General features: G+C 40.3%; 7 protein-coding genes and 1 non-coding gene across 8 annotated transcripts; 6 read left to right on the plus strand and 2 right to left on the minus strand.

Moving 5' to 3' along the window:
* Nucleotides 1-350: 350 nt before the first annotated feature.
* SS1G_12125 (predicted protein) lies at nt 351-2,293 on the plus strand (the record flags this gene model as incomplete). Its single annotated transcript, XM_001587046.1, has 6 exons — nt 351-488; nt 545-742; nt 791-1,042; nt 1,099-1,208; nt 1,260-1,612; nt 1,878-2,293. The coding sequence occupies 6 exons, from the start codon at nt 351-353 to the stop codon at nt 2,291-2,293; spliced, it is 1,467 nt and encodes a 488-aa protein (XP_001587096.1).
* Nucleotides 2,294-5,925: 3,632 nt separating this feature from the next.
* On the minus strand, nt 5,926-7,332 carry SS1G_12126 (hypothetical protein; the record flags this gene model as incomplete). The annotated part of the gene is made up of 2 exons (XM_001587047.1): nt 5,926-7,142; nt 7,182-7,332. 2 exons carry the CDS (start codon nt 7,330-7,332, stop codon nt 5,926-5,928), a joined length of 1,368 nt encoding a protein of 455 aa, XP_001587097.1.
* A 1,904-nt stretch (nt 7,333-9,236) lies between these two features.
* On the plus strand, nt 9,237-9,868 carry SS1G_12127 (predicted protein; the record flags this gene model as incomplete). The annotated part of the gene is made up of 2 exons (XM_001587048.1): nt 9,237-9,349; nt 9,556-9,868. The coding sequence occupies 2 exons, from the start codon at nt 9,237-9,239 to the stop codon at nt 9,866-9,868; spliced, it is 426 nt and encodes a 141-aa protein (XP_001587098.1).
* A 547-nt stretch (nt 9,869-10,415) lies between these two features.
* SS1G_12128 (hypothetical protein) lies at nt 10,416-12,491 on the plus strand (the record flags this gene model as incomplete). Its single annotated transcript, XM_001587049.1, has 3 exons — nt 10,416-11,216; nt 11,300-12,226; nt 12,300-12,491. The coding sequence occupies 3 exons, from the start codon at nt 10,416-10,418 to the stop codon at nt 12,489-12,491; spliced, it is 1,920 nt and encodes a 639-aa protein (XP_001587099.1).
* Nucleotides 12,492-14,642: 2,151 nt separating this feature from the next.
* SS1G_14560 lies at nt 14,643-14,737 on the plus strand. The gene has a single exon. It is a non-coding gene; the product is annotated as a tRNA-Ser (tRNA).
* A 1,556-nt stretch (nt 14,738-16,293) lies between these two features.
* SS1G_12129 (hypothetical protein) lies at nt 16,294-16,877 on the plus strand (the record flags this gene model as incomplete). The annotated part of the gene is made up of 2 exons (XM_001587050.1): nt 16,294-16,539; nt 16,665-16,877. The coding sequence occupies 2 exons, from the start codon at nt 16,294-16,296 to the stop codon at nt 16,875-16,877; spliced, it is 459 nt and encodes a 152-aa protein (XP_001587100.1).
* Nucleotides 16,878-17,924: 1,047 nt separating this feature from the next.
* On the plus strand, nt 17,925-19,049 carry SS1G_12130 (predicted protein; the record flags this gene model as incomplete). The annotated part of the gene is made up of 1 exon (XM_001587051.1): nt 17,925-19,049. One exon carries the CDS (start codon nt 17,925-17,927, stop codon nt 19,047-19,049), a length of 1,125 nt encoding a protein of 374 aa, XP_001587101.1.
* A 3,226-nt stretch (nt 19,050-22,275) lies between these two features.
* On the minus strand, nt 22,276-24,463 carry SS1G_12131 (hypothetical protein; the record flags this gene model as incomplete). Its single annotated transcript, XM_001587052.1, has 5 exons — nt 22,276-23,148; nt 23,203-23,281; nt 23,338-23,700; nt 23,788-24,259; nt 24,373-24,463. The coding sequence occupies 5 exons, from the start codon at nt 24,461-24,463 to the stop codon at nt 22,276-22,278; spliced, it is 1,878 nt and encodes a 625-aa protein (XP_001587102.1).
* Between the last annotated feature and the right edge of the window lie 1,528 nt (nt 24,464-25,991).

Consider the following 25,991-nt stretch of genomic DNA (forward strand, 5'->3'; position numbering starts at 1 on the left):
TGTTTTCCAAAGGATGATTCCATTAATTGTATTTCTTGAATGTTACAGATGTATTCCCTTTTTGTTACTTGTTTTACTTCGAAATCGAGATGGAATCATTCTGAAGCTATTCCCAACGTTGATTCTCACGAAAATGATTCTCACGAAAACGAAAGCGGTGAAATTCTTAGCAGCTACCTGGAATTCTTCTATTCCTAGCACCCATACCCACTTGGAATACTTCCATGAGAACGGTACAATGTTAAGCATTCTAAGTATATATATCATCTTGTCATTTTCTCTCTTTCCTCCATCAATCTCTTTCCGCTATCAATATCTTTCCGTCATCAATCTCTTGTCAAGCTTGAACAATGAATAATCTGTTAGCATATCGCGAGACTCGAAAGTTAGCAAATTCACAAAAAGTTGAGATGCCTTTTCAAGGAAGGCCTCTTACAACCCCTACGAAAGTTTTGTATACTGGTTTACGAAAACTTTGGGAAAGGCAAGTAAGATACTTCAGATAATATCACAAACATACTAACTTTTGCTTAGTTTCCAACAGGATATTATACCTAATGCCTTTCCCGATCTTGAAACTATCGAGACATTCCTTATGTGGCATGCTAGCAATGCCAAAGGGAGACTCAATGAAAAGCTTTCTATCAAAACTCTTTTATATAAAGTAGGAAGGTTTGGATGTATGTATGATGCAGTTTATCATTATAAAATTCCTGATACTGTTCTTGATCTTGCTCGATATGTAAGTATTGTTAATCTGATTTACAATTTATACAACTAACCTCAATAGTATGTATCAACAGATTTGGCAAAGGAGCTAGGTCTCGAAGATGCTGAGTATGATAAAGAGTGTACCGACTGGATCGATATCGAGATCATGATTCTTTACTTGACGGTGCAGGACGAACATGAATATCGCTGTAATCGCTATCGAATGCAACTGGGATGTATCTTCATGTTGATTGCAGACGATGGAGAACGAATTGGTGCAATCACTAGATCAGACTCTTATCGTGAAGGTAATATCGCGCTGTGCTATGGGGTAATTATACTACAAAAGTATCTATAATAGTACAGAATAATAATCAATATCTACAGGATCTCAATCTTTTTCTCCTTCCAGCACAAGGCTCGAGCTCAAGCCCTCGATTCAGATTGGAAATCAAATTTGACAACAGGAAAAACGAAAGGGGAAAGAAGAATAAATAGTGAGATTATAGGGAATGTTTTCTAAAAGTTTTGTTCTAACATGATAACAGCATCGAGCAATCATATTTGTTGAGGGATGTTCCAGGTACTTGTGTTGTTTCTTGGATTTTGGCACTTGTATTCATGGATGATGCATTGGAACATTATTCTACACCTTCTCAAATATTTGAGAGGGAGACGTCAAACACAATGGAGATCCCAATCACCTTCAAACAAAGCAAAATGCACACACCTTTGTTTCGAAGGATGGAAGGGCCAAATAATCGAAAACTTTCCTCTACTCTCGCGATTTCCAGCATTTCTGTGACCGCGGATGCTCAACGTGTCGTTGCAGCGGCGGGATCTAGACAGCATTTTACATTTTACTGTATTCGGTGTGGAATGAGCAATGCTCTTCATGATAGTAAGTTTTTCAATATATCTATATAGCGAAATGTACTAATTAACTTCCAGACAAAATTGATAACTCTCGTATAAAGCAACTTATGGGCTATAGTGGCCCATCAGATAAAATTTTTCAGAAATATTATCAGTCTCGGAAGGTGAATATTGACACTGGGAATATTTATCGAATGCAACAACCGCGCTCAGAAAGAACCGAGACATTAAATATGCGTTCTAAACGAGACCCTACAGCCCCGGTGAAGCTTTCAGCTGATCAAAAAAAGAGTATTACGACCAAGATAAAGACATACAAGATCTGCTTGCATCTAGAAAGAGGTTGAAACGAGAACTTCGAGATCTACCCAGTCAAAAAGAGAGTACCCGAGCTAAGCTTGCCATTATTCGACGTAGCATTGAGAGGCGAAAGACTTATATAAGGAAACATGGTTTAAGGAAAGTCAGAGAGAATCATTTCGAGAACCTATTGAAACCGTCCCAATCAAGCGAAAACTCCGAGTCTGAAGTTCCGATTCCGCCTGTCGTTCGACCTGAACTTTCCAACATTTTGTATCCTAAAGTATTTGATAGCAAAACTACCTTGCTTGCAATTGAAGGATTGATTGCATATTGTACTACTACAAGTACTCTGCATCATAATTCACAAAAAATGGAATGGATTACTTGTGGAAAAGGAGCATAGAATTACTGTATATTTTAACGAATTGAAAGGATATAGTTGTGAGGAGATCAATAACGCCCTCCCACACCGGACTCCCCGGCGATCCAGATGCAATACTCGGCGAAGCTCAAAAAGTAATCTTGTTGGAAATTTATACAAATCTCCTAGGATTTTCTATTTTGTTTATCATACCTCAAGATCTATTGGAAGTTTATTATATATGGATTTCTCTTTTCCTTTCTTTTCTTCTTCTCTTCTTCCTTTAGTATAAAATTCTAGATAATAATATAGATGTACTTTTCGCTATTCTTTATTGTTGAATTAGCTTAGGTTTAATACTCTGTTTCTATTTTGAAATCGAAGGGTTTCAACAGGTGAGCAGTGGCTATACCGGAATGGCTGTAACTGTGTGAACGAAGTGAATGACTTCAATTCAATTACTACTGTAATAAAGAACTAAGCGAACGCGAAAGAGACTAGCTCTTTTAGTAAGTCTATATAAGACTTACTACTTTCAATATGTAGCTAGCTCTTTAGACAGAATACAATTAGACATACAGGACCTACGTAATCCGTGGGTGCTACGTCTTCCGTATCCTTCTCGTACCAACAGTAACGATACTGTACCGGAGGCAGCGGCTGCCTGAGGTTTCGTCTGATTGGTAGTTGTGGGTTAAGGCTTTATCACTAGTCTTCACTTGGAAGTGAAGTCGTTACTAGATCAAGTAGAATGTAGGTAAACTAATTGATAACTAAGTTGAGCACGAAGCTCCTAAACTATGAAACTACTCTGACTATATACTGAACAATAAAGGGGGCCCCTAGGAGCTTTCTGGCTCCTCAAGACTCCTTATCACGCGATTTCTGATGGTGCGTGCGCATACGATCTTCAGGTGACCAAGATCACATACTAATTCGATGAAATCTGATCGTGTTTGCACACGGCCTAAGCTCTCCTAATTAATCAGTTTGCTACCATCGTAACACCATCAATCCTAATGGTGAATCGTGACAATGGCCTAGCTTTGGCGCAGTTGCCGAAGTGCCCCTTATCAAATAAGGCAAGCCACACTTCTCTTTATCACAGACTTGTGACCATCAAACTCCTCTGCTAGGCGATCTGGCTCTCATCTGCAATTATGTATGTTTGATTGATTAAATTAATGTCTACACTGAGTCTATGACTATCTAAGATGGCTAGGAGCTTTGTAAGCTTCTAACAATAATAAATGGAGGATAGCTGGCCTTATTCGACCGTAGCTAAAACAGGTTGGGGAGATTGAGAGCCTCAATCTTCTAATGTTTGAATGGGGGAAGTGAAAACTAATCCTAGGGAACCATGCCCGCCTTACAGATACTCTTCGTATATAATAAGGAAAATGACAAATGAAATAAGTAAAATTCAAATTGGGGTGGTAAAATCTCACGATTGAGAATGAATTGACCAGATGGATAGACCGAATTGATCAGATTGACCAAATTGATCAAATTGACTAAATTGACAAAATTGACCATAATTGATCAATTCAATCACAAACTTCTGGTCCACCCCCTTCTTCTCCATCTTCTCCCTTTTCTTCTTCATGCATTCTATTGAGATGCCATGATCTGGTGGCTATTCTCGTCGTCTCGATAAATTTAAGGGTCTTGATGATTCTTGCTTTAATATAAAGCAGATATTTTTTAATAGATCGAATTATAAGATTATCTTTATTAAAGATTTTCCTTATTGTTTTATATATAGAACAATTGAATAGAAGATAATCAAGAGATTCTTTTCTTTTATATTTATAATTGTTATTAAAGAAGGTTCTGAATCGTTTCAAATAAGATTTGAAGTATCTGTGTCCAATTTTGAATTGGAACAAAGTACAGATTATATTTCTTTTGATGTTTCCTGGAACTTTGATTTTTGAGCTGATCTTCCAGGGGTAGTTTCTTGAATATATTGACGATAATTGATGAAAATTGTTGGTATTAAAGATGACTATTCAGTTCTCTAATTTCATTCTTTTTATATCTATTCCAATAAAGGTATGATTGGTTTTGTAAGATGATGATGGTATTTTGATCGCTTCTTTTGCAAGAAAATCAGCTAGCTCATTTCCTTATACAGATGTATGTCCAAGGATCCAATTGAGAGAGATTTCGGCTTCTTTATTTTGAATAACTTCTATAGCTTTTATAGCTTTGATTTGGTATGATTGATCAGATAAATCAAAAGGAGTTTTCAACCAGAATAATCCTATTTGATTATCTGAGTATATCTTAAACTTGTTTTCTGGTTAGATTATTGAATTTGTATATTCGATCGCTTTAGTAACTTCTAGAAGTTCATTATTATAAATAAGCTGATTCATATCTATATTGATAATCTTTTGATGTGAAATTCGGCTATTTGATAAAATGATTATTATCCCAATCCCAATCCCTATTCTCTTTAAAGTAAATGAGGCATCGATGTATATTATAATGGTATTTTTGCATCTATATTTGAAAGCCAGATTGTGGATTATCATAGCTTCTTCTTTTCCTAATTTGCTGATATTGACTTTATATGGAACTTCTATCTTCCAAGGAGGAAAGTAGAAGTGATGGATTCCTTCTAAAGTGAGAGGATCGAAGTCTTTCTGAATTGAATTTTTGATCTTTTCGAGTTGAGTAGGTTTTAATTGCTTTCTTTGAGGGGTTGCAACTACATCTTGATTCTCCTTTTCTGTAGCCAGCTTTGTAGCTACTAAATTGACAGGATGTGTTGACCTCCTGGGATCTTGGCAGCATATGCATATATATTGCATGATGCATATAAGGAGCAAACAAAACTCAACTTTTAATTCATTCTTTCCTTTTTGGTATACTGTTTGTTTGCTTTCAATATTTTGATTTCAAAGCACTTTAATTTCGAAGGCTGAATACCTAACCTTATTCCTTCATTTTTTTTGAATATATACTCGCAGCTTAACTGCTTAGCTAGAGGATCAATCAATTCAATCTCATGCTCTTTCTGGTTCCAAGAAACCCAACACAAAGCTTCCCCTTAGTGGGAAGATTACATAATACGAAAGTCTGCCAAGCCGCAGCCGGTCCGCCTAAACCCCGTGACCTTCTTAGTGCTCCCACATTTGGATTTCTTTTTTAAAAAATTATAGACTGAAAAGTATACAAAGGAAATAGTGTCTGTATCTGGCAATCTGTTAGCCTGCGTGGTTGTCCTCATCCGCAGAGGGTATATGGTTGTGTCTATCATCTTCAGGGAGGGGGAGGGGGAGGTGACGAGGGCATATCTCCGTGAAGAAGTCGTTTCGTTTAGTCCACTCTAAGAGTGTCTCAGCTCCTTCGTGCGTACCGCAGAGGAGGGGTATGAGGTTGACTGGTCTGCCTTTCGGTCTAGAGTGTTTCCTCTTGGCAATATAGCAGAAGAAAAAGTGTAATAGGGACTTGCAGGCTCCACATTTGCACCAAATGTGGGCGTCCTAATAATGGAATCGTTCATAATAGATTGCAAAGTCGCCATGCCCTGTCCGGATGGCTAACAAACGATCCAGGAAGCTCCTGGGTAGGGCTAGTTCCTTGAGGTCTTTAGGGGATGTGTGTATCTCCAGATCTTTGTAGAATTGAGGGATCATTGTTGATTATAGATTGTTGATTGCCTTTTATCTATGGTCTTTAGTCTCTCTTCTGAGTCCTGTATAAGAGTAGGCTCCTTTAGGTTGTGGAAGGGCTGCGTTTGCCTTGATTACCTTATTTGCAGCTTCGTTTCCCGCTATATCTTTGTGTCCGGGGACCCATCGGATGCGTACTGTACCGTTGAGCCAGCTTGACGCTAATTGCCGAAAGGATGTGAAGATCTTCTGGGAGGATCCTATAGAGTTTGAGAGGAGTCTAGTCGCCACTTCGATGTTGTCGAGACATATCCATATATCCGTTGCTATTCTTGCTTCGATCGAGACTATAGCTGCTCTAAGGCCCTCGAGTGCTGCTATTGCCTTTGTATTGTAGACTTCTTTCATCTTTTCCAATGCAAAGCTTCCTTCGCAGATTTTGTAGTTGTTTTGATATTCAACGAAACCATATCCCGTGCTGCCGTTTGCCTGTTTCGATCCGTCTGAGAAGATCACGATGTCGTCTCGGGGGAGTAGGTTGTAGAAATTGTTAAAGTCAACCGCTGTTGTGCTTTTAGTTCGATTTTTGGGGCCGTGTATACGGTCCAGAACCTCTTCTCTTGTCTCGGATTCTGTCCACTTGGGGGCCGCCAGGGGGTTGATCTGCTCCGATGGTCGGAGGGATGCGATGCGTCTAGCGTATCGAGACTTGAAAGAGTTTGGGTTCTCTTGGATCCATTCTGATCTCCACGCAAGGGGGTGGTATGGGTCTAGCCTCCTTGTCCTGACTGTGGCTGTCAGAGCGATATTGTCCAGCTCGATCTCGGGAGGTCTGAGGCCTGATTCTCGGTAGAGGGTCGCTGTGTTGGTGGTCCTCCACACTGGTAGGATTGCTCTTGCACATTCAAGCATCACTTTGGCTAAGAGGTTGATGTGATTGTCGACACCGTTGTTGGTGCGGTGTTCTTTGCCCGGGCGGGTTCTGCCAGGCCACCATGTTTCGGCCCCGTAGTACGCCTTCTTGAGTACGCAGACTTCGGCTGCTTGTCTGAGTAGGTTGGCAGGGACTCCTCTCATCGAGTTTCCAAGGGATTTGAGGGCTTTGGCTACTGTCATCGCCTTCGCTACGAGTTCTCTCACATGCCATTTAAATGACAGCTTTTTGTCAAAGAGGATGCCGAGCCATCTGAGGTATGGCCTCCCGTTGTTGAGTTCCTTAATAATCAGGTTTCCTATATTGACCGTTGGGGTTGTATTGGGGTCTTGATCTATTTTGTGCTTTGAGAAGTGAATCAGTTCAGATTTACCGGGTTCGAAGGTGATGCCCTCTGAGGTGCCCCATTTTAGAATTTCGTCCACTCTCGATGTGATTCGTTTGACGTTGTCGGTCAAGGACTTCGAGGCCGCCAGGATGGCTACATCGTCTGCATAACCGAATTTGACCGTGTCTTCCCCCATTCTGAAGATTGGGGCGATGTAGAGCATGAAGAGGATCGGCGAGATGGGGGAGCCTTGAGGGAGCCCGCACTCGATGCTTGTTTTCGGGCCCGTGACTCCGTCCAGTCGGACCTGAACAGATCTTCCTGTTGCAAAAGAGGAGAGCCACTTGACGAGGTTGTAAGGCTATCCTTGTTCTCGGAGTCTGCGTATTAGTCGCCCGGGGAGGACGGCGTCGAAGGCTCCTTTGACATCTAGCGTTAGGAGTGAGGCTGATTCGTTGGTATTGAGAGATTGTTCCACATCGTGCGTGAGGCAGGTCGTGAGGTCTACAACTGACCGGAGGGGGAGGGTCCCGAACTGGTGGGTGGCTAGTACTTTGTGGGAGACGGCTGTCCATGACATCTGCCTGGCAATGACACGTTCGAGCCCCTTGTCCAGGCATGAGAGCAAGGCAATGGGTCTATAGGATCTTGGGGACGAAAGATCGGCCTTGTTGGGTTTAGGGATGATTGCTAAGATCGCGCTTCTGAAAGATTTTGGGTGGTAGCCGGTTCTTAGGCATACGAGATATAGTTTGATGACGTGGGCTTCAATAAGGGGCCAGGCTTCCTTGAGGATGTTCGTTGGGAGTTCGTCTGCGCCGGGGGCGGTGTTGCCCGCTTTCAGGACCGCTTGTCAGGCATTCAAATTTTTACTTACGAAGGTTCGAAAAGTGACAAGATAACTTTCTTTAAACACAATCTACACAATGTGTAAATGACCTTTAGACCATCAAAGATGTTGATTTGTTGATTTGATATGTTCGGGACGCTTTGAATCAAAGTATGTATCTGTGTTTTATGGTGTTAGCGCACAGATGGTATTGTGGGGTATGGCATCTTTTTTTTTCTTGGCTGATACTCAATGTTTCATGTCATGATTGTGATATTATTTATGATCAGACAACACTTTTGTGAGAATGTATTGGAAGAAATTTTAAATGGTTCGATATAATTTTTTCAAGATATTGCTACGATGAGTTTACGTGGAGTCGGAGCACTGGATCGCACTGTTTTACCAAAATTGTTCTCAGCGAGTTTAGATCGATCAACCCATCTGCAACATCTTTGATTGTCCTCCGAAGAAACAAGCCTCGTATTGACGCACAATGAAAATATACTATTCATAATCCTAGAGAATTTATAGTACATTTCCGCAAAAGGTATATTCGGAATTGTTATTCCGTATATCTACAATTTCCTTCTGGTTCAATATAAGTTTATTGAATAAATATTTTGGTCAATGTGAACATTAGAAAGTGTGGTAAAATCCAAGGATTTCCTAAGAAAAATACTCTATCGAAGTAACCTGATGATATTTCATTTCTTAGAATTTTCTCCTTGATATATTAACAGTAAAAAGAAGCGTAAGAATGGCGACGAACAGGAATTAAAGGGAGAAGGAAACGAACGTCATCAAACTCTCTGACATCGAGACTACGACCTCGTTTGAAGGTCCGTGATCTTGACCATGGCCAATTTGTTTAATAGCTATCAAAATAAGGGAATGTAAAGACAAGCTTCTTCTCTAAACTAAGATGGAAATGCGGGGTAGTAGAAGTTAGAACTGCTAATTATTAAGTAAGCTTCTAGCCTTGATCTTTCGAGTAGCTAGCTGACTGGCAAAGATTCTAACAATACTACTTGGTTTCCTATATGATACTTGGATTATAATGGAAACAAACATGGCTAATTCCTATAAATTGTTTCCCCCTCCTCTATGGGGAAAGAGCACTGCACCCGTTAAGGTCAAAAACTCATCCGGTTAGTGATTTAGGAATAAGAAATGGATAGCTGGGGCAATGTCAACACTCAACTCAATTGGGACCAATGTACACCGTCGATCCAAATATTTAGAAAGTGACCCGCTGTACTTGAATCAATATGCCGGTACTGACTTCCGTCAACTTCTCGGCACTCATTGTAACTCAACTCCCTTCAAAACTTCTAAAGCCAAGAGCCAAGATTTGGGGACATGGTTTCTCTTCCGTTTCCAAGTAAGAATTTCCTCTCCGAAGCTTGACTGCATATAAGCATTTACCCCAACCTCTCCGCACAAAATTAGGTTATCCCTCCCAGCAACGGCCTCACTGCAAATTCGGACGAACTGGTGGAAGTGAAGTGGAGTTTGAAGTCATACTTCGGGACCGAACCTTCAATCCAATGAACGAGAAAATTTGCATTAGACCTTTAACTCCGTCAGGTATTTCGGTACCGAGCACTTAAATTTTGCTTTAGACCCTTCACTCCATCATCTATGTCGGGGGCGAACTCTCGAAATTTTATTGCTGGGCCCCATTCTTGAAGTAATTGCATCGCTCCAATCAGCTTTCTGCTTTTATCACACCAAAAGTCACGGTGAATTTTGGACCTATCAACGGTTGAATTCGCGCATCAGGAGCCCGAGAAAAGAACTCTTGATCAAATGTAAAAAGGAAAGAAGAAAAGGCCTTTCCGGGTATAAGAAGGACTTTGTTTCGATAACAGTGCCCGTTTCATTGAAGGTCGGTGAATAGTAAAGCGCGAGGCCCGATAGTAGCGCCTCCTTATGATCGGTGACATAATAACTGGGGAATCCTAACTCATCTACCAATCAAAACTTTCTTAAATGGCAAAAGGGATCTAGAATCTATGACGAAAATCCACTATAAAAAGCTTAAAGTTTAAGGTAGAGGGAGTCTGAGGGACTTGGAAGGAAGTATCCTACAGTTTAAGTGGTTCTGATCATGAACGCAAAAGGTGCTAACGATTTGTGAATTGGCTTGATCTAATAGGTAGCTACTTATTATTATATATTGCACTGTTCATCCACGAATTAATGATCACTCATATATGCGGTTTGACTGTTTAGGTACTGGATGGCAATCAATTAATATATAGGAACAGCAGACAATTATTTCATTTCCATTTCCTCTTCCTCGGACGTTCGAATATTTGATTATATGGCAGATTTTGAGAGCTTATATCAGATTATCAGACTGATAACAAGAAATTGAATTGGATAAGACCAATAGAAGGTTGCAAAAGTACCCGAGTAACAGTACCACTTGAGACAGTGCCAAAATGGCAGTTGCACCAGGTGCTACCTCAGCAGAGACAACCGCTATCAACCCAACAGTTGCATCACAACAAATCCCTAGAGAATCATCCTCACATCATCCTACCTCGCCCAATTCCCTCGCATCCACAGTCGCCACCCCAGGAGATAGCGAAAAGGACATCATCGAAACCGAGAACCATATCACGAATGAAAGTAGCATCGACCTACCCAAAAGCAAAGAACCATCCTCATCCAGAGATGTCGCCACAAATGCAAATACCGCGGCTCCTCCTGGGCCCTCACCTCAAGATCCAGAGGCTTCGCGCACGAAATTGGAAACGACTATTATTATGATATCGCTTTGCGCGGCGGTATTTCTAGCTGCTCTCGATGTCTCCATTATTACTACAGCTCTCCCTACCATTTCCGAACATTTTCATTCGAATGCTGGATACACTTGGATAGGATCGGCCTACTTACTTGCCAACGCTGCTAGTACTCCCTGCTGGGGAAAATTCTCAGATATATGGGGACGGAAACCGATCTTGTTAATTGCAGCGGGGGTATTCTTCGTAGGGAGTTTATTGGCGGCATTGAGTGTTAGTATTGGGATGTTGATTGTGGCGAGAGCGATACAGGGAATTGGCGGTGGAGGAGTGATTATTTTGGTTAATATTTGTGTTAGTGATTTGTTCAGTATGAGAAAGAGGGGAGCATATTTTGGATTGATAGGTATGACTTGGGCCTTTGCTAGTGCCATTGGTCCTTTGTTGGGAGGTGCATTCACTCAGAAAGTTAGCTGGAGATGGTGTTTTTATATCAATGTGAGTTTTATATCGATCTTCTACGACTTCTACATTTCACTTCGCCAAATTCAACGAATGTAAATACTAATCAAGATGAACAGTTACCAGTTACCGGAACAGTTGCAATAGCACTATTTTTCTTCCTTCATCTCGACAATCCAAAAACTCCAATATGGGATGGATTAAAGGCGGTGGATTGGCTTGGAAGCTTACTTATTATTGGTGGTACACTCATGGTTCTTCTCGGACTCGAATTTGGAGGCGTCACAAAGCCATGGGATTCGGCTACCGTCATCTGTCTCATAATTTTTGGAATACTCGTTGCAGGACTCTTTGTGATCAACGAATGGAAATTCGCTCGATATCCACTCATGCCTCTTCGACTGTTTAAACATCCTTCTAATGTTGCAGCTTTGGGGGTCTGTTTCTGTCATGGATTCGTCTTCATTTCAGCTTCTTATTACCTTCCGCTTTATTTTCAAGCAGTTCTTGGAGCTACTCCTCTACTTTCCGGTGTTTATCTACTACCGTTCGCTCTTTCATTGTCTTTGACATCGGCGTCAACAGGTGTATTTATCAAGAAAACCGGCAAATACCTTCCACCTATTTATTTCGGTCTCACGGTTATGACTCTTGGATTCGGTCTATTTATTAATATCCCACGTACCGAGAATTGGTCCAAGATCATCATTTATCAAATCGTCGCTGGTATAGGTGTCGGACCAAACTTTCAATCTCCACTTATTGCCCTACAAAGCTTGGTTAAGAGAGCAGATATTGCAACAGCAACCGCCACATTTGGATTCACGAGGAATTTGAGCACAAGTATTAGTGTGGTGGTAGGAAGTGTGGTATTTCAAAATGAAATGCAAAAGAGAAGTGCGGAATTGGCTACAGCTCTAGGAAGTAGTGTTGCTTCAGAACTGAGTGGTGGAAGTGCGGGTGCTAGTGTGGATATTGTTAAAGGATTACCTGCTCCTGGAAGAGAAGTTGCCAGAAATGCGTATTGGGAAAGTTTAAGAATTATGGTAAGTTTGTTTTTGCCGGCACATCTATAAGTGTGTCATTTTGGGGGAACAAGAAAGCTAACATGGAATACAGTGGATCATATATGTAGCATTTGCAGCATTGGGCTTAGCAATTAGTTTTGCAGTAGGTCAACATGTACTCAGTAAAGAACATGAAGTTACGAAAGTAGGATTGGAAGAACAAGAGAGATTAAGGTTAGAAGCTAAGCGGGCGAAGAAAGGCGAAGGATGCAGAAGCTGGAGGACAAGTTATACAAGGGAATAGAGGATGAAGAGAAAGGTCCTAATTGAGATTGAGGAAATCACCTGGGGGTTGAGGGAATGGGTGAGCTGAAAATTTTGTCGTTTATTTGCATTGCGTGCGTTGATCTGCATTTGCTTTGCACTGCATTTTAGAGTGGGATTTTGCATAGTATGATGTATGATGGTTTGCATTATATATATACCCTTATGATTTATGGGCAGTTGCACTTGTTGATTTGGATGGTGGATGTTTTGGATGATGGATGGTTGATGTTTATTTGATGATGGAATCATGAATAATTTTATAAGTAATAAAGAATGGAAATGGGAATGATAATGAAAAATACATATATGAGATTCTTGAAGATATGCCCGTATGTAATGAGATTTGTTTGGATTTTTTCTTTCCTTTTTTTTATTTTTTATATTTATTAATTGCTACTTTGTGGCTGGAAGTATGTACCTTTGTTAGTGTGAGGCAGTAAAGACGAAATGGATGGGGAAGTTTGAAGAAAGATAGAATATAAGAGCTGAGGAATGGGGAGGCAAGGATGAGGAGGGGATGATGTTATTGTAGCTGATATATGGATGGGGAAAAGAATGGAAAAGAGGGTATGGTAGGGAGAGGGTAGGGGAAAGGGAAGGGATATGAGTAGGAATTCTTTTATCATGATTCGGAATTCGGGATGTTGAGGCTGGGCGTTGGTGGTGTTGGTGATAAGATTGAGGAGGAGGATGATGATTGGGATGAGAATGGAGATTGGGGAGAGAAGAGAGGGATGTGTATATGTGTATATATATGTGTGTATATATATATATATTAAGGGCTGAGGGGTAAGAGGTAAGGGATTCAAAATTCAAGTTCAAATATTAAAAGATAAAAATAAATAATAAATAAATCAAGTACAGACTATCTTTTTACACCGAAAACCACAATTTCCACCTATATAATAAATGAATATAATTCAATGAAATTTTTTTGACTAGCCACATCATAAATCTGAGATTCACCTGTTGATTATATCTGTAGTATCCCCAAAACTAATAAGAACCTTTAGAAAATTAATATATTTATGTGACGGAAATCCCTGCTTTCCTCCCACCCTTATTATATAAGAAACCTCAGGTACATTAACCATGTCCACACATGATACGATTACTCGGGATTAGTATACGATTTAGGTGATCTGAGGATCAGATCCGAACAAGTACTAGGTATCAATGGTTATCGGTAAAGTAAGATCATTGGAGGGATAAATATGACTTCTTTTTGCCTAGCCATTGCGGCTAGGCCATTCATTTGTGTATATATAGAGTAGCTATCCCCATCTACAGGTGCTCTTCACCTGTAGATTCTAAGTTAAATACAATTGCTGGTCTATAAACACCCTTTTGATCACAATTTATTTCACTTTTTTTTTTTAGAGATTTCTTATAAAAATAAAATAAATTTAATATAGATATTATTCTAATTTTACTAGATGAAGATATGATAGTAGTAGTTATATCTAAAAATATTAAAAAAAAGAGAAAATAATTACAAATCTCATTTATTGAATAAATAACTCTCTCTAAGTCTATAAATGTTACGAGGTTTGCCGTCTAGATCACGTGGAAGTGCTCTAGGCTCTCGAGGTGGTTTATAACTAGGCGTCAAGCAGGGACTTAAAGTAATGACAATAATACAATTCGTAACTAATAGTAGAGTATACTAAATGATTGATCTTGAATACAAAGCTCTATAATAAGGAAATTCTTTTCAATTATATAGACCTTCGTGCCGTATGTCCCACCGTTCCCCTCGATTTAAATCGGTGGGACGAGTGGGACCACGTGACCCCTTATTTAGTCATGTGATGCGGGTTTTAGTTATAACTGAATACCGTCGTAGCAGAGGGAAAGAAATGGTTGGGGATGGCGGGGAAGCTGTGCAGGATTGCAGGATCAGTTTTATTCCCTATTCTTCTGTTGGAAGCTTCGTGATTTGAAGCTTGTAGTTATTGAGTAAAGTAGGATTAGAGTTTTCGTTGAATAAGGTTGATTCATTCTGATGTTGATGTCGTCGTCCTTTAAAAAGAACAAGGAGTTTTAAATTCTTGAAGTTGGTTTGAATTAAATATATATCAAAAAATTACTTACTTTGGACATATACGTCATAAACAACAAATGGTTTGGCATGTTGCCAGAGTGGTTAATGGGTAAGACTTGAATGAATAATTCGGTTATCTTATGGTTTCGGCCTCGTAGGTTCAAATCCTGCACATGTCGTGGTGACTAGTAGATTTTTGCTGTCTGTAAATTTTTGGTTCCTAGTTGAATTGATGAATTAATTAAACTTTTAGGCCACACGCATATAGTTGGCATAGATAGAGAGAGATCATTTATCGACTCAAGCCCGACTCACCCCCATGATTTGATTTGATTTGAAGATGGGATTTTACAAATTGATCATTTTTGAAGAGTTCGTGACAGTAGTGGATATCTATGAGGCTGTGATGGATTCCTGCATGTCCTAGCCCCGCATATTATAGCAGAGTGTGAGTGGAGTGAGGTGAGTAGGTGAGTAGACGAGTGCTTAACACCGTGGTGTGAAAAGTTAAACACCGAAATATTGAGGTGTAACCTGCCAATCAACATTTTGATATCGCCTTCTTGACGCGGGCGTTAATGTTTGGGTGGGATGGTTTGCTTCGGTTGATGGTTGATCATGTTGTGTCTGTCTGATGATGGTTTAGTTCGTTCATTTCCTGCTTGGGAAGTTACACAAAGGTGGATGAATAGATGGATGAATGCCAGCGCAGAGTAGGAATTGAACTGAGTAATGATATAACCAACTACCGGTAGTTCTAAATTGATACTATAAAATTTATTGCTTTGTGATATCATACTGTTCACCGACGCCGGTGTTAGTTGCTGGCTGGTTGTGAGAAGTCCGAAATGTTGCATTGTATGTTTCATTCATCTGTTACATCCTCTCTCATTTCGTTGATGGGTGCAGAGAAAAGACAAAGAATATTTGCGATGTGTGTGCTGTATATATCCGGTTAAGCAGATCTAGATTTATAAGTTAAATTTCTGTGTATGATCGAGTAGACAGAAACATGGAGAACATCCCATGATGTATGTGCCGTATCCTAATACACAAACCTAGCAATAGATCTTGAATAGCTCTTGTGTTAGATATGTTCACTAGTACTGGCAACCCAATGCGATGGCTCGGACGAAATGAAGTCTTAACATACCTAGTATGATGTAAATATATATACACATAGCCCTTGTCATTCATACATATCTCTACTATATATAAACTCCCAAGATCCGATGAAATCCCGTCATTTTAACGCGACAGTGAGCACAATAAATAATTGGAGGGATATGTATAAAAGGACAGGAACAGACACTCCAGGTACATTTGCGGAATCAAATGACTTTCACATATTGTTGAGGATGGGAAAAACACTCAGTCATAATAGTAGAAAGGAAAACTTCATAATTATTACTATGTACAGCATGAATATAAATCATGCTCAGAGTGAATACAATTTCAATTGAGTGGTTGTAACTTTCAATGAATTTTTGTTATTATTATATGTATTTAATCTTTATAAATTGATACTGAGGTTATAAACTTATAAATGATCAAAACGCGATAGGCATTGCTGATAACCTTGATTCATCGGTTTTCGCGAACTTTGATTTTTTGATCTGTCTAAACAAAACATTCGAGTCCACCAACATTTCCTCTCCCTCCCTCATCCTACCACAACTTCTCGACGACCGTCTTCTACTCAACCATATCCTCACTCCCTTCATCAATCATCATCATGGCTGATACCGAAATGGATGTCGATGCGCCTTCATCACCACAGGAGCAGCGAAATGAACCAAAGAATGCCTCAATGACAACTCACTCCAATGCGACAGCGGTACGATCGATCGAAGGCTGGATTATCATCGTCACAAATGTACATGAAGAGGCTAGCGAGGAGGATTTGAATGACAAATTCGCAGACTTTGGAGAGATCAAAAATCTTCATTTGAACCTGGATAGAAGAACTGGATACGTCAAGGTGAGTTCGCTCATGCAATTCAATTACATTTCCCATGGAAGCTTTTCGATCACTCTGGGCATTTATCGCATGGGGGATTTGTAAGATAAATTTAGACGGCTAACTCAAAGTATCTGCAAAAATAGGGTTACGCGCTGATTGAATATCCAACTTTGGAAGAGGCAAGGGCAGCGATCGATGGTGCGCATAATACCAAGTTGCTGGAACAAACTGTGGAGGTAGACTTTGCCTTTGTTAGACCGCCACCAGGAGGAAAAGGTCGAGGAGGTCGGGCACCTGCCAAAGGTAGAGCCAGAAGCCGATCCCGTAGTCCCAATGGTAGAGATGGAGGCGATTGAATGAGTGCAGGTGACGATAACTGTGCCACGTTAAGGGTTAATGATTCCTAATCATGAAGACAAGGAGCGGTGGAAGAAATCTGGGGAAGTTGCAGGGGAAAATGGAAGGAATTTAAAAAAGTTTACTACTTTTGTTACTACTTTCGTTATTACCTGCTTCATTACTACCTACTTTACTAAAAGCCGATATGTTTTTATGGGAAAGACATATCGGCGTATATCCAAATCATTACGATGGTAAGTAATGTCATCTATTCATCTAACTGCCTTGAATTATTGGAAAGAATGTTACTGATGATCTATATTTAGCAATTGAGAAACCAAACATACCAAACACTTAACTTACCATTATTGAGCTCTCTTGTTTGATTTCTTCCAGCTTCACGTTAATGAATTGGAGGCTTGCCAGATTTGATCGTTACATCTCCGAAGTTTTCATCTAATTTGTTGGACATCGCCGAGACCCATCATTTCTTCCAATTCCTCTAATGCAAAGCATTCTTTTACAAAAACAGTTGTCTTCGCAGAAAATTAGAGGACCCTACTCACATCTCTCCAAGAACTCAGTGGACCCTACATTCAGAAGAAAAACTTTCTTGCCGATCTGGATAACCTTGTACTGTGGGCTGACATAGAATGATGTGAGCGAACCTCCCCCTGGCGCTACATACATAACCTGGACATTTTACCAACGATTTTGGGTTCTTCCACAGACAAGGCCTTATCCGGAATTCCCATCATACCCTGACACCTATCTTCTCGAGATCCTTGAATCCTAGAGTCATATGCACGCACATCTGTCAATCTAACAACAACTCTCCGACAACATTTCAAACAAAACTTGGTTTACTATATAAGTCCCTGTATCACCAGACCTTGAATCCTCATACTACTTATTTTTGTACCCTTTACACATTTACACCGCTACACACATAGAAGATCACAGAAATATCTTCATATATATTTAATTCTTTCATTACACCATTGTATATTTTCTTACATCCTCACCAACTCATACCTTTATCACCTCGGTGAATTAATACCACAATGGCTCGTACCTTTTTAGAAAGTCTTCCAAGAGAGATTCGCGATCAAATATATGGTTACGTTTTATCGTCACATTCAAGGAGTGTATATCTATCCGAAAGTGTCATCAATGACCCCGATTACCCTCAAGAAGAGTACTCAGCAGCGGGAAAGCCTCCATATATCATTCGAACTAAATCCCACGGCGAAACCATACGCCTTTCCTTTTTACGAACTTGTCGACAAATCTATCATGAAGCTAAAGTTGTTTTCTGGGAGCAGAATTCACTTATCCTTGATGGTATCCTACCTCGAACATATATCGATCACCCCATATTAGGCAGACTACCGGGCTCGATTGCCTCAATGGCTACTTCTGTCGAACTCAAGATAGATATATTAGGTCGTTCAGCTTTCCGTAGGAAATCTGATTTGTGCGAGGATAGTCCCTCTCTTGTTCCATTCGAATATCAATTGAAGGATCTTGCACGATGGCCAAATTTAAAGAGAATAAAGTTACATATGAGTCTTGGAGAAGACCCATGGGGCAATTATGATGGATATGGTCACAGTGGATTCGCAAGATTACTCTACTGGAGACTTAGAGGCGGATCAAACGATCATTGGCATAACTTAGTCCGATCAAATATCAAAGCATTAGAAGAAGCCGGTGGAAAAGATGGTTATTTATCTCATGTCAAGAAAGAATTGGACATCAACACAGGCTGCGCACTTCCAAATGGCAATGGCTTTCCTCAACGAATGTTAAAGATGAGTACTGGATCTCCAGGTGAAGTTTTACAAGAATTAAGTGAGGCATGGTTTGGTAATCTATTTGTTGATGGTAGATTATCCTTCCTCGAGGGTAAAGAGAAGGAAGATATGTTCGTTCAACAACCTGCACCACGTTTACCTATGCTGGATCATTTCTTCTTCTTCAAATATGATATCGATCGTTGGGTAGATGGACAATCAGGTGTAAGGTTATGGGGAAAAGCAAAACAGATTTGGCCAGCAGGAAATGAGGGGAAACAAGCAAGAAGAGATGCTTGGGAGGATTCAGGAAGAATGGGTTGTTCTTTTGATGTTATGAGGGAAATTCATTGGCCTTGGAAACAAATGTCACCTCCAGACTTTGTTCCGTAGGTTTTTGTTTTTGGTTTTTGATTTTTTTCGATTTCTCAATTGTCTGTATTACGAGTTTCTTATTTTTGTATCATCATCATCACTTATTATGAAATATATCCTCAACTAGCTAGGCGTTGTGGAATTTTGCTTTTACTAGGTACTTTTTACGAATACATTTAAATTTACATCTACACATATTTTGTACTATTATTCACGACAATTTTTTTTTCCTCTACAGAAATCTCGCGACGGTAAGTCTTACCATTCATTAATTACAATTCAGTATCCAAAAAAAACCCCCCAAAGAAAAAAAAAGAGAAAAAGATAAGAAAAAATAACATCCATGATCCCAATCCAACAGGCAGCGCAAATAAATTAATCCACGTTCATACATACGTTCATACAGCTGCAGTCAGCGCTATCGAATGCGGGGTAAGAGGAATACTAGGTAGGTACTAGGTAGGTAGGTAGACTGCTAATGGATATACAAAAGATTCCCCTTGAATTTTTTGAAAGGATGGGCTTTGCTTGCTTGCATGCTTATTCTTTCTTTTTTGGTGTGATTGTGATTGTGAGTTGGGGATGGGTGGATGAATGAATGAATGAGTGGGTGGGTAGGGAGAGCCAAGGAATGGTGAGGGATGGTGAGGGATGATTGGAGATGGTTGGGGACCCGAGTCGATGGAATTTTTTGTGTGGGATTGCTGGTGGTGGGATTGGTGGGGGTTGTTGTGGGAGGTGAGGATGAGGATGAGGATTGGGGATGAGATACTTTGGAGGGGGATGGATTGTGGGTTGTGATTGGATTTATGTGGTGGATGAACGGTGTTAATGTGATGTGACGGGATGGTATGGTATGGTATGGTATAAGATAAATGGAATATTTATTTATCTTAGGATTTCAATTTGGTGGTAAGATTATATAGCATATTATTTATTACTTAGGGAGAGCAATAGGATTTGATTAGTTCATGAATAGTGAGTGTTCTAGCTGAATGTAAATTTAAATTTAAATAACAATAAAATTTTTAGTATTTCGAATGCGGACTTGGGATATAGTATAGAATAGAATATCATATCATATGTACCTATGTAGTACTAGTAGTAATAAAGTTAAGAATATAGAGAGGAACCTAGAGATCGGAAGTAATTAATTAAAACGTGGGATTTTGGGGAAGAGGGAGAGTGGGAAAGAGGGAAAGAGGGATCTAGATGGGCAGTGGGTGTTTGAGCTAGACTTAGTTTTTCTTGGAGTGTAGCGATGAGATGAGATAGGATGGGTTGGGGGATATGTAAGGTTACTGGGTAATGAGTATATACATTCTTTCTTTACTGTGAATAAGATTATTTGGTCTACAGGAGGGGTGTGAAATATAATATAATTTTGAGAATAGATGGAATGTGTATGCGGTGTTCTGTATTCTATTCTTATATGTTGTGTAATAAATATATCGATGTGACATCTCGATAACGTTTCAATCTAAGCCGGGCGCAGTGGCAGTCATTCGACATCACATCCTTTAGATTCACGTGTATTTCCTTCCTTGCTCGGGAAGCCACACTTCTGGATTGATTAAGGATAGGATAAATCGAAATAAGACTTAAGACTCAAGATTTACGTATACAAAGATCCGGTACCCGTCTATCTCTTTCCCCGACGAACACCCCGTTATACATGTGTATATGTATGCATGCATCCATGTACTAGTAGTCTTACTTCTTATCTTATCCCACAGACATATAAAAATAAATATACTGTACTCCATACACAAAATAAAATTCTTATACTAAGGTTACCTTTCGATCGGTGAATCCTTGTATTTGCGGGATAGGAAATAAAAAGTATTGATACATCGTGGAGGAATGATTCGTTAATTATGATTTTCATTATGGTTTTAATGTTGACAATACACTCACTCACTCACTTCTCGGCCCGGAAAAACGAAAAATCTACAGGACCCGAGTTAATCAACCCACGGCTTCGGATAATTTTTTCTAGAATGAATGCGAATGCGTGATCTTCAGCTAGGGTCGGGATAGACATGGATAGATGAATATGCTTAGTAGGTACCCTACCTAGATATTTTTTAATGTCTAATGTGATAAAACCCCTGGATATGTGGATTTCAGTAGGGAATCGATTGGATGGGGGGACTATACAGGGCGAGATAGACTCAGGAGGAAACTAGGATTTTGAGACGCGGTGACGAGGGGTTACTCTCCGTATGCACTCAGGGTCCGACTTTTTTCTTGGAGGGGCGCGCACGAACTGCTGATTGCTGATTGCTGATTGCTGGGTTTGGGGCTGGTCGGTACAGTACGGTCTATGGTACCGTGGGCTGGTGAACTCGGTGTAACTAGGTTTGTGTGTGTGTATGTGTAGTTGTATGTACAGTTGTTGTGGGATTGGTTCGTGAGGGATTGGTTGGAGGAGGATGTTGGGATGGTTGGTATAGGGAGGGAGGGAGGAATGCAGTCAGCTTGAGCTTGTTTTCATTTTTGGTGCTACGTTTGGTGGGAAGGAGGTTACGAGGGTAGGATCATGGTATGATTGGTGGGTAGCTAGGAGGATATGGAGATGAATGGTGATGGGCTGAGTAGAACGGTCTCGTCGTCGGTTTCTAGATTCATCTATGTTATGTAGGGTCTTGATGAAATTTTAGGCATTACCCGAGACATCGGGACGGCATTGAGTTTGCGGAATATAACATTGTGGCTTGGAGGTTTAGATGGAGAATATTGAATTCAGCTAGTTAGTTCTAGCCTCTAGGTCAAACATTGAGCCTCACGGAATATTATCTATCTTCCGAACCATCAAATCTTATGTCAGCTTATTTGGTCACCTTTTGAGGTTATGAACCGAGATGATTATATGGGGATATTGGTTCGCGCTACGGAGATACTGTATGGATGTTAAGTGATGTGGATACAGCTGCACATTGAGCCGGAGGATTCTTAAGAACGGTTATTAGTGAATCAGCGATGTTAACCCCAAAGATAAGAATGAAAAGACGCAATATGACATCAAGACACTACGACCATCGAACCTTACAGCTACGATCGAAAACTTCAAAGGTAATGTCATCGTGGGAGCTGCATGATCGTTATCTGATGCATTGGAAATGACCTCATATTACTTCGGCAGATACTTTGAAACGTATCTACTGGTAATCCATACTCTTATCTCTCTCTACTAAGGACTAGAACAAATATCATCTGCATGACTACATTCAGATCCTCACAATCACTCCTCTTTACCCGCATCATCGACGATGAAATCCGCACATCTTTCCGCGACCATCACCGCAGGAGCCATAGGATGATGACTCACAATCCTAGGGAAAACACTCGTATCGGCGATCCTAACACCCCTCACCCCATGAACACGTAACTCGCCATCCACAACTCCCGGGGCCTCTTCATCGTTCTCAGAACCCATCCGACATGTCGATGAATAGTGAAAAGTATTTCGGATCCGATGACGTATGAATCGATCCATTTGTTCTTGATTTCCATTCTCGATATCGAGATTCTGGTTTTCGGATAGAAAGGTTATGGGACGGAGGAGAGGAAATCCAGAGGAAAGCATGGTTTTACCGAATGAGAGGGCAAGGTGGACGGCTCGTTGTGCAATGATTAGGTCGTTTGGGTGGGACAATATTCCGAAATCGACAGCGGGGAAGGAATGAGGGGATGAGGATGTCAGACGAACGCTACCGCGGGATTGAGGGTTGCAGATCGTGGCGAGGATGCAGAAGATTCCTATTTTGGAGAAGCTGGATTGGTGTTCTTCTATGTCGTCCATGGCGCTTGTGGGTAAAGGCATGAGTTCGATGTCTGGAATTAGATCTTCTGATTTTTTGGAATGAAGATTTTCAGATGATTCAGGTGTATCTGTGGATGGACAATGTGCGATGAGTGGTCCGGTGGAGTCTTCGTTGAGTGATTTGGATCGGGTGAAGAAGCTTAGTGTTTGAGATGGAAAACTCATGATGCCTGTTCCGAAGAGAAGATACTTGCAGATTTCGACCACTGCTTTTAAGGGAGATACTACGACTCGAGTGATTGACTCTTCGATTGGTACTTCCCATGCAACAGGTATACTTGGATGATCGGTCTAATATATTTAATTAGTAAGAGTTCATCGTTTATTTTAAGGGGTGAAAGTTACTAAGTTGGAGCCAACACCAGGTAAATCATGTATGATTTTGATATTGTGTTCTTCCAGATGTTTACGAGGACCAATACCACTAATTTCAATTGTTAGAACCTCTCATTTAGATTCTGTGATACAAAGTTCGCATACCTTAACATTAAAACTTGAGGTGAACCTAGTGCGCCAGAGCAAATAATAACTTCCTTCTTCACTTTAGCCTCAAAGATCCTCGAAGATTTCGGATCAGAACTTCCAAAGATAACTTTATCAGCGCGAGGAACTCCGTTTTCATCTGAAAACACAATTCGGTGAACCGTGGTATTAGTACAGATAGTCAAATTATTTTCTCTCTCCAAAGCAAGTTCTTTAGGGAGAAAAGAATGAAAAGTGGAATTTCGTTTTCCATCGTCACTGATGGTACTGTATAACATAGCTAATTCATCAATCGGAGCATCTGCCACGTTTGTATCTGAAATGCGAGGGAACCCCAATACTTCAGCTGCGTCCGCAAACCTTTCGTTAGAAATACAGTGATTAGCAAAATATTTCATCCAGGCTTCGGCCAACATGATCGACACAAAGGGTAAGTACCAAACTCACATCCTCTGCGCTCTCCAAACCCAATCGCAATAACCAAAACGCTTCATAATCCATCGTCCACCTATCCCCCTCCCCCTTTCCACCACTTCCGCCCCATCCTCCCCAACCACCCTCTCCACCCTCCTAAAAACCGGCTCTACATCCTCCCACCCCCACTTCTCATTCCCCATCTTCTTCCACAATTCATAATCTCCTTTGGTACCACGAGTATACACTTCACTATTAAGTCTACTCGCACCACCCAATACATCTGCGCGAAAAACAAAGGATTGTTTCCCATTGCAATGGGACATTGGTTCGCAGAGCCAGGATTTTGCGCCGCTTGATGCGTCGAAGATGTTGGATGAGAGGAGGGGGATTCGTGATTTGTAGGTATCGTTTGTGGGACCGCGTTCGAGGAGGAGGATTTTGGGGGTTTGGATGGTGGTTGGATTGCTGAGACGGGATGCGACGACACAGCCGGATGTACCGCCTGCATTTTTCGGTGTTTGTGTGAGTGGTGAATTGTGAATTGTGGAAATTGGTATTTTTCTACTTGGAGGATTTATCCTATAATCATATGGAAAATGAATGATAGATACGTACCTCCTATTACTATGTAATCAAATTCCTTCGCATTTGCAAATTCAGGGGGTTTCTCGGGATACTTTCTGGAAAACGGCCATGGTAAGGGCATCTTGATGTAATTAATGTTATATTTTGGGTAGCTTGTAGAGTATTGTAAATAATCACACAGGAAATATTCCTTTTAAGTACAACTCAGTAAGAAAAATAATTGAAGATGAATTCTAGATGGAAAAAAAAACGAAACCAAAACAGAAGATACTTCCTTATTATGGTGGCTCGCTATGATATAAATTGGTATTTGTTGGCTGACTGTTGGTTTCCAACAGATCACACCAACAATTAACTTCCAACAATTTGATTTTGAATGTAGCTGTTAGGGTAATTCCATTATGTTTGATATCTACCATGCTCAGTATTATTATTATCACAAAGATGAAGTTTCGTATTTTGGTAGTGCAAACAACATGATAATTAGTGTAAAGAAAACAAGATGTTACGACGGAACTCAGCTATGGCTAAGCCCGGCGTCGCATGATCGTTGAGGGAATCACGTGGTCCCACTCGTCCCACCAATATAAGATCAGTGGGAGCGATGGGATGTATAATACGAAGGTCTATATGATCAAGACGGATTTTCTTTGTATAGAGCTTTGTGCTCAAGATCAATCATTTAGTATACTCTACTATTAGTTACGAATTGCATATCATCATTGTCATTACTTAAGTCCCTGCTTGACGCCTAGTTATAAACCACCTCGAGAGCCTGGAGCACTTCCACGTGATCTAGACGGCAAACCTCGTAACAAAAAATAAATATATTTATCAAATTTTAAAAAAGTTGATTTCTGTTAAAAGGAATGACCTCACACAGGGAATAGTGGGAAGCTGATAGGGCAGAACTGAGGTAATATTGGTCTAGTAGGTTAATCTCTCTTCTAAGTTCTACGGAAGTGCGATGCTCTCTTACAGAGAGCTTCTCAATCTAGTCCTAATAGGACTAGTGCCCTGTGCACGTGCTACGCAGGAACCATTCACTTTAACAATTTCTTATATAACGTAACTTGACTAGAAGTGGGTCATGTCATGATATGGGTCAAAATCACCCCCTCATTTCTTTATTTTACGCGTTTATTCAACACACAATAGATCGAAAGTCATTAAATCGTAGTGAATCGGAAGATAATATTCAAAAAACTATAGAAAGTCTAAAAGATAAACAATTTACTTCAATTCGAAGTGTTGCTATTCATTTTAAGATTCCGAAGTCAACCTTAATAAATCGAATGGCTGGACGACAATCACGCTCTCAATCTCATGAATCCTTTCAAAAACTTTCCAATGCGGAAGAAAAGACTCTAGTACGATGGATCTCACGATTGACAGCTACTGGATACCCTACAACTCCTGGGTTGTTGAAAGAAATGGCCTAAGAAATTCTGAATCAATACGTCATTTTCGTGTCATCATCTACCTCTTCATCCTTTCAATCAGATCATATAGATCAACGATGGATCTATAGATTCTTAGATCGATATCCTAAACTCAAAGGAACTTATTCTCGCAAATTGGAATCTGCAAGACATAAAGAAGCCACATTTGAAACAATATCAGCGTGGTTTTCAACATTTCAAACACGA

The sequence above is a fragment of the Sclerotinia sclerotiorum genome, genomic scaffold (genome assembly GCF_000146945.2).
Source record: "Sclerotinia sclerotiorum 1980 UF-70 scaffold_19 genomic scaffold, whole genome shotgun sequence".
In the NCBI taxonomy this organism is placed as follows: Eukaryota; Fungi; Ascomycota; class Leotiomycetes; order Helotiales; family Sclerotiniaceae; genus Sclerotinia; species Sclerotinia sclerotiorum.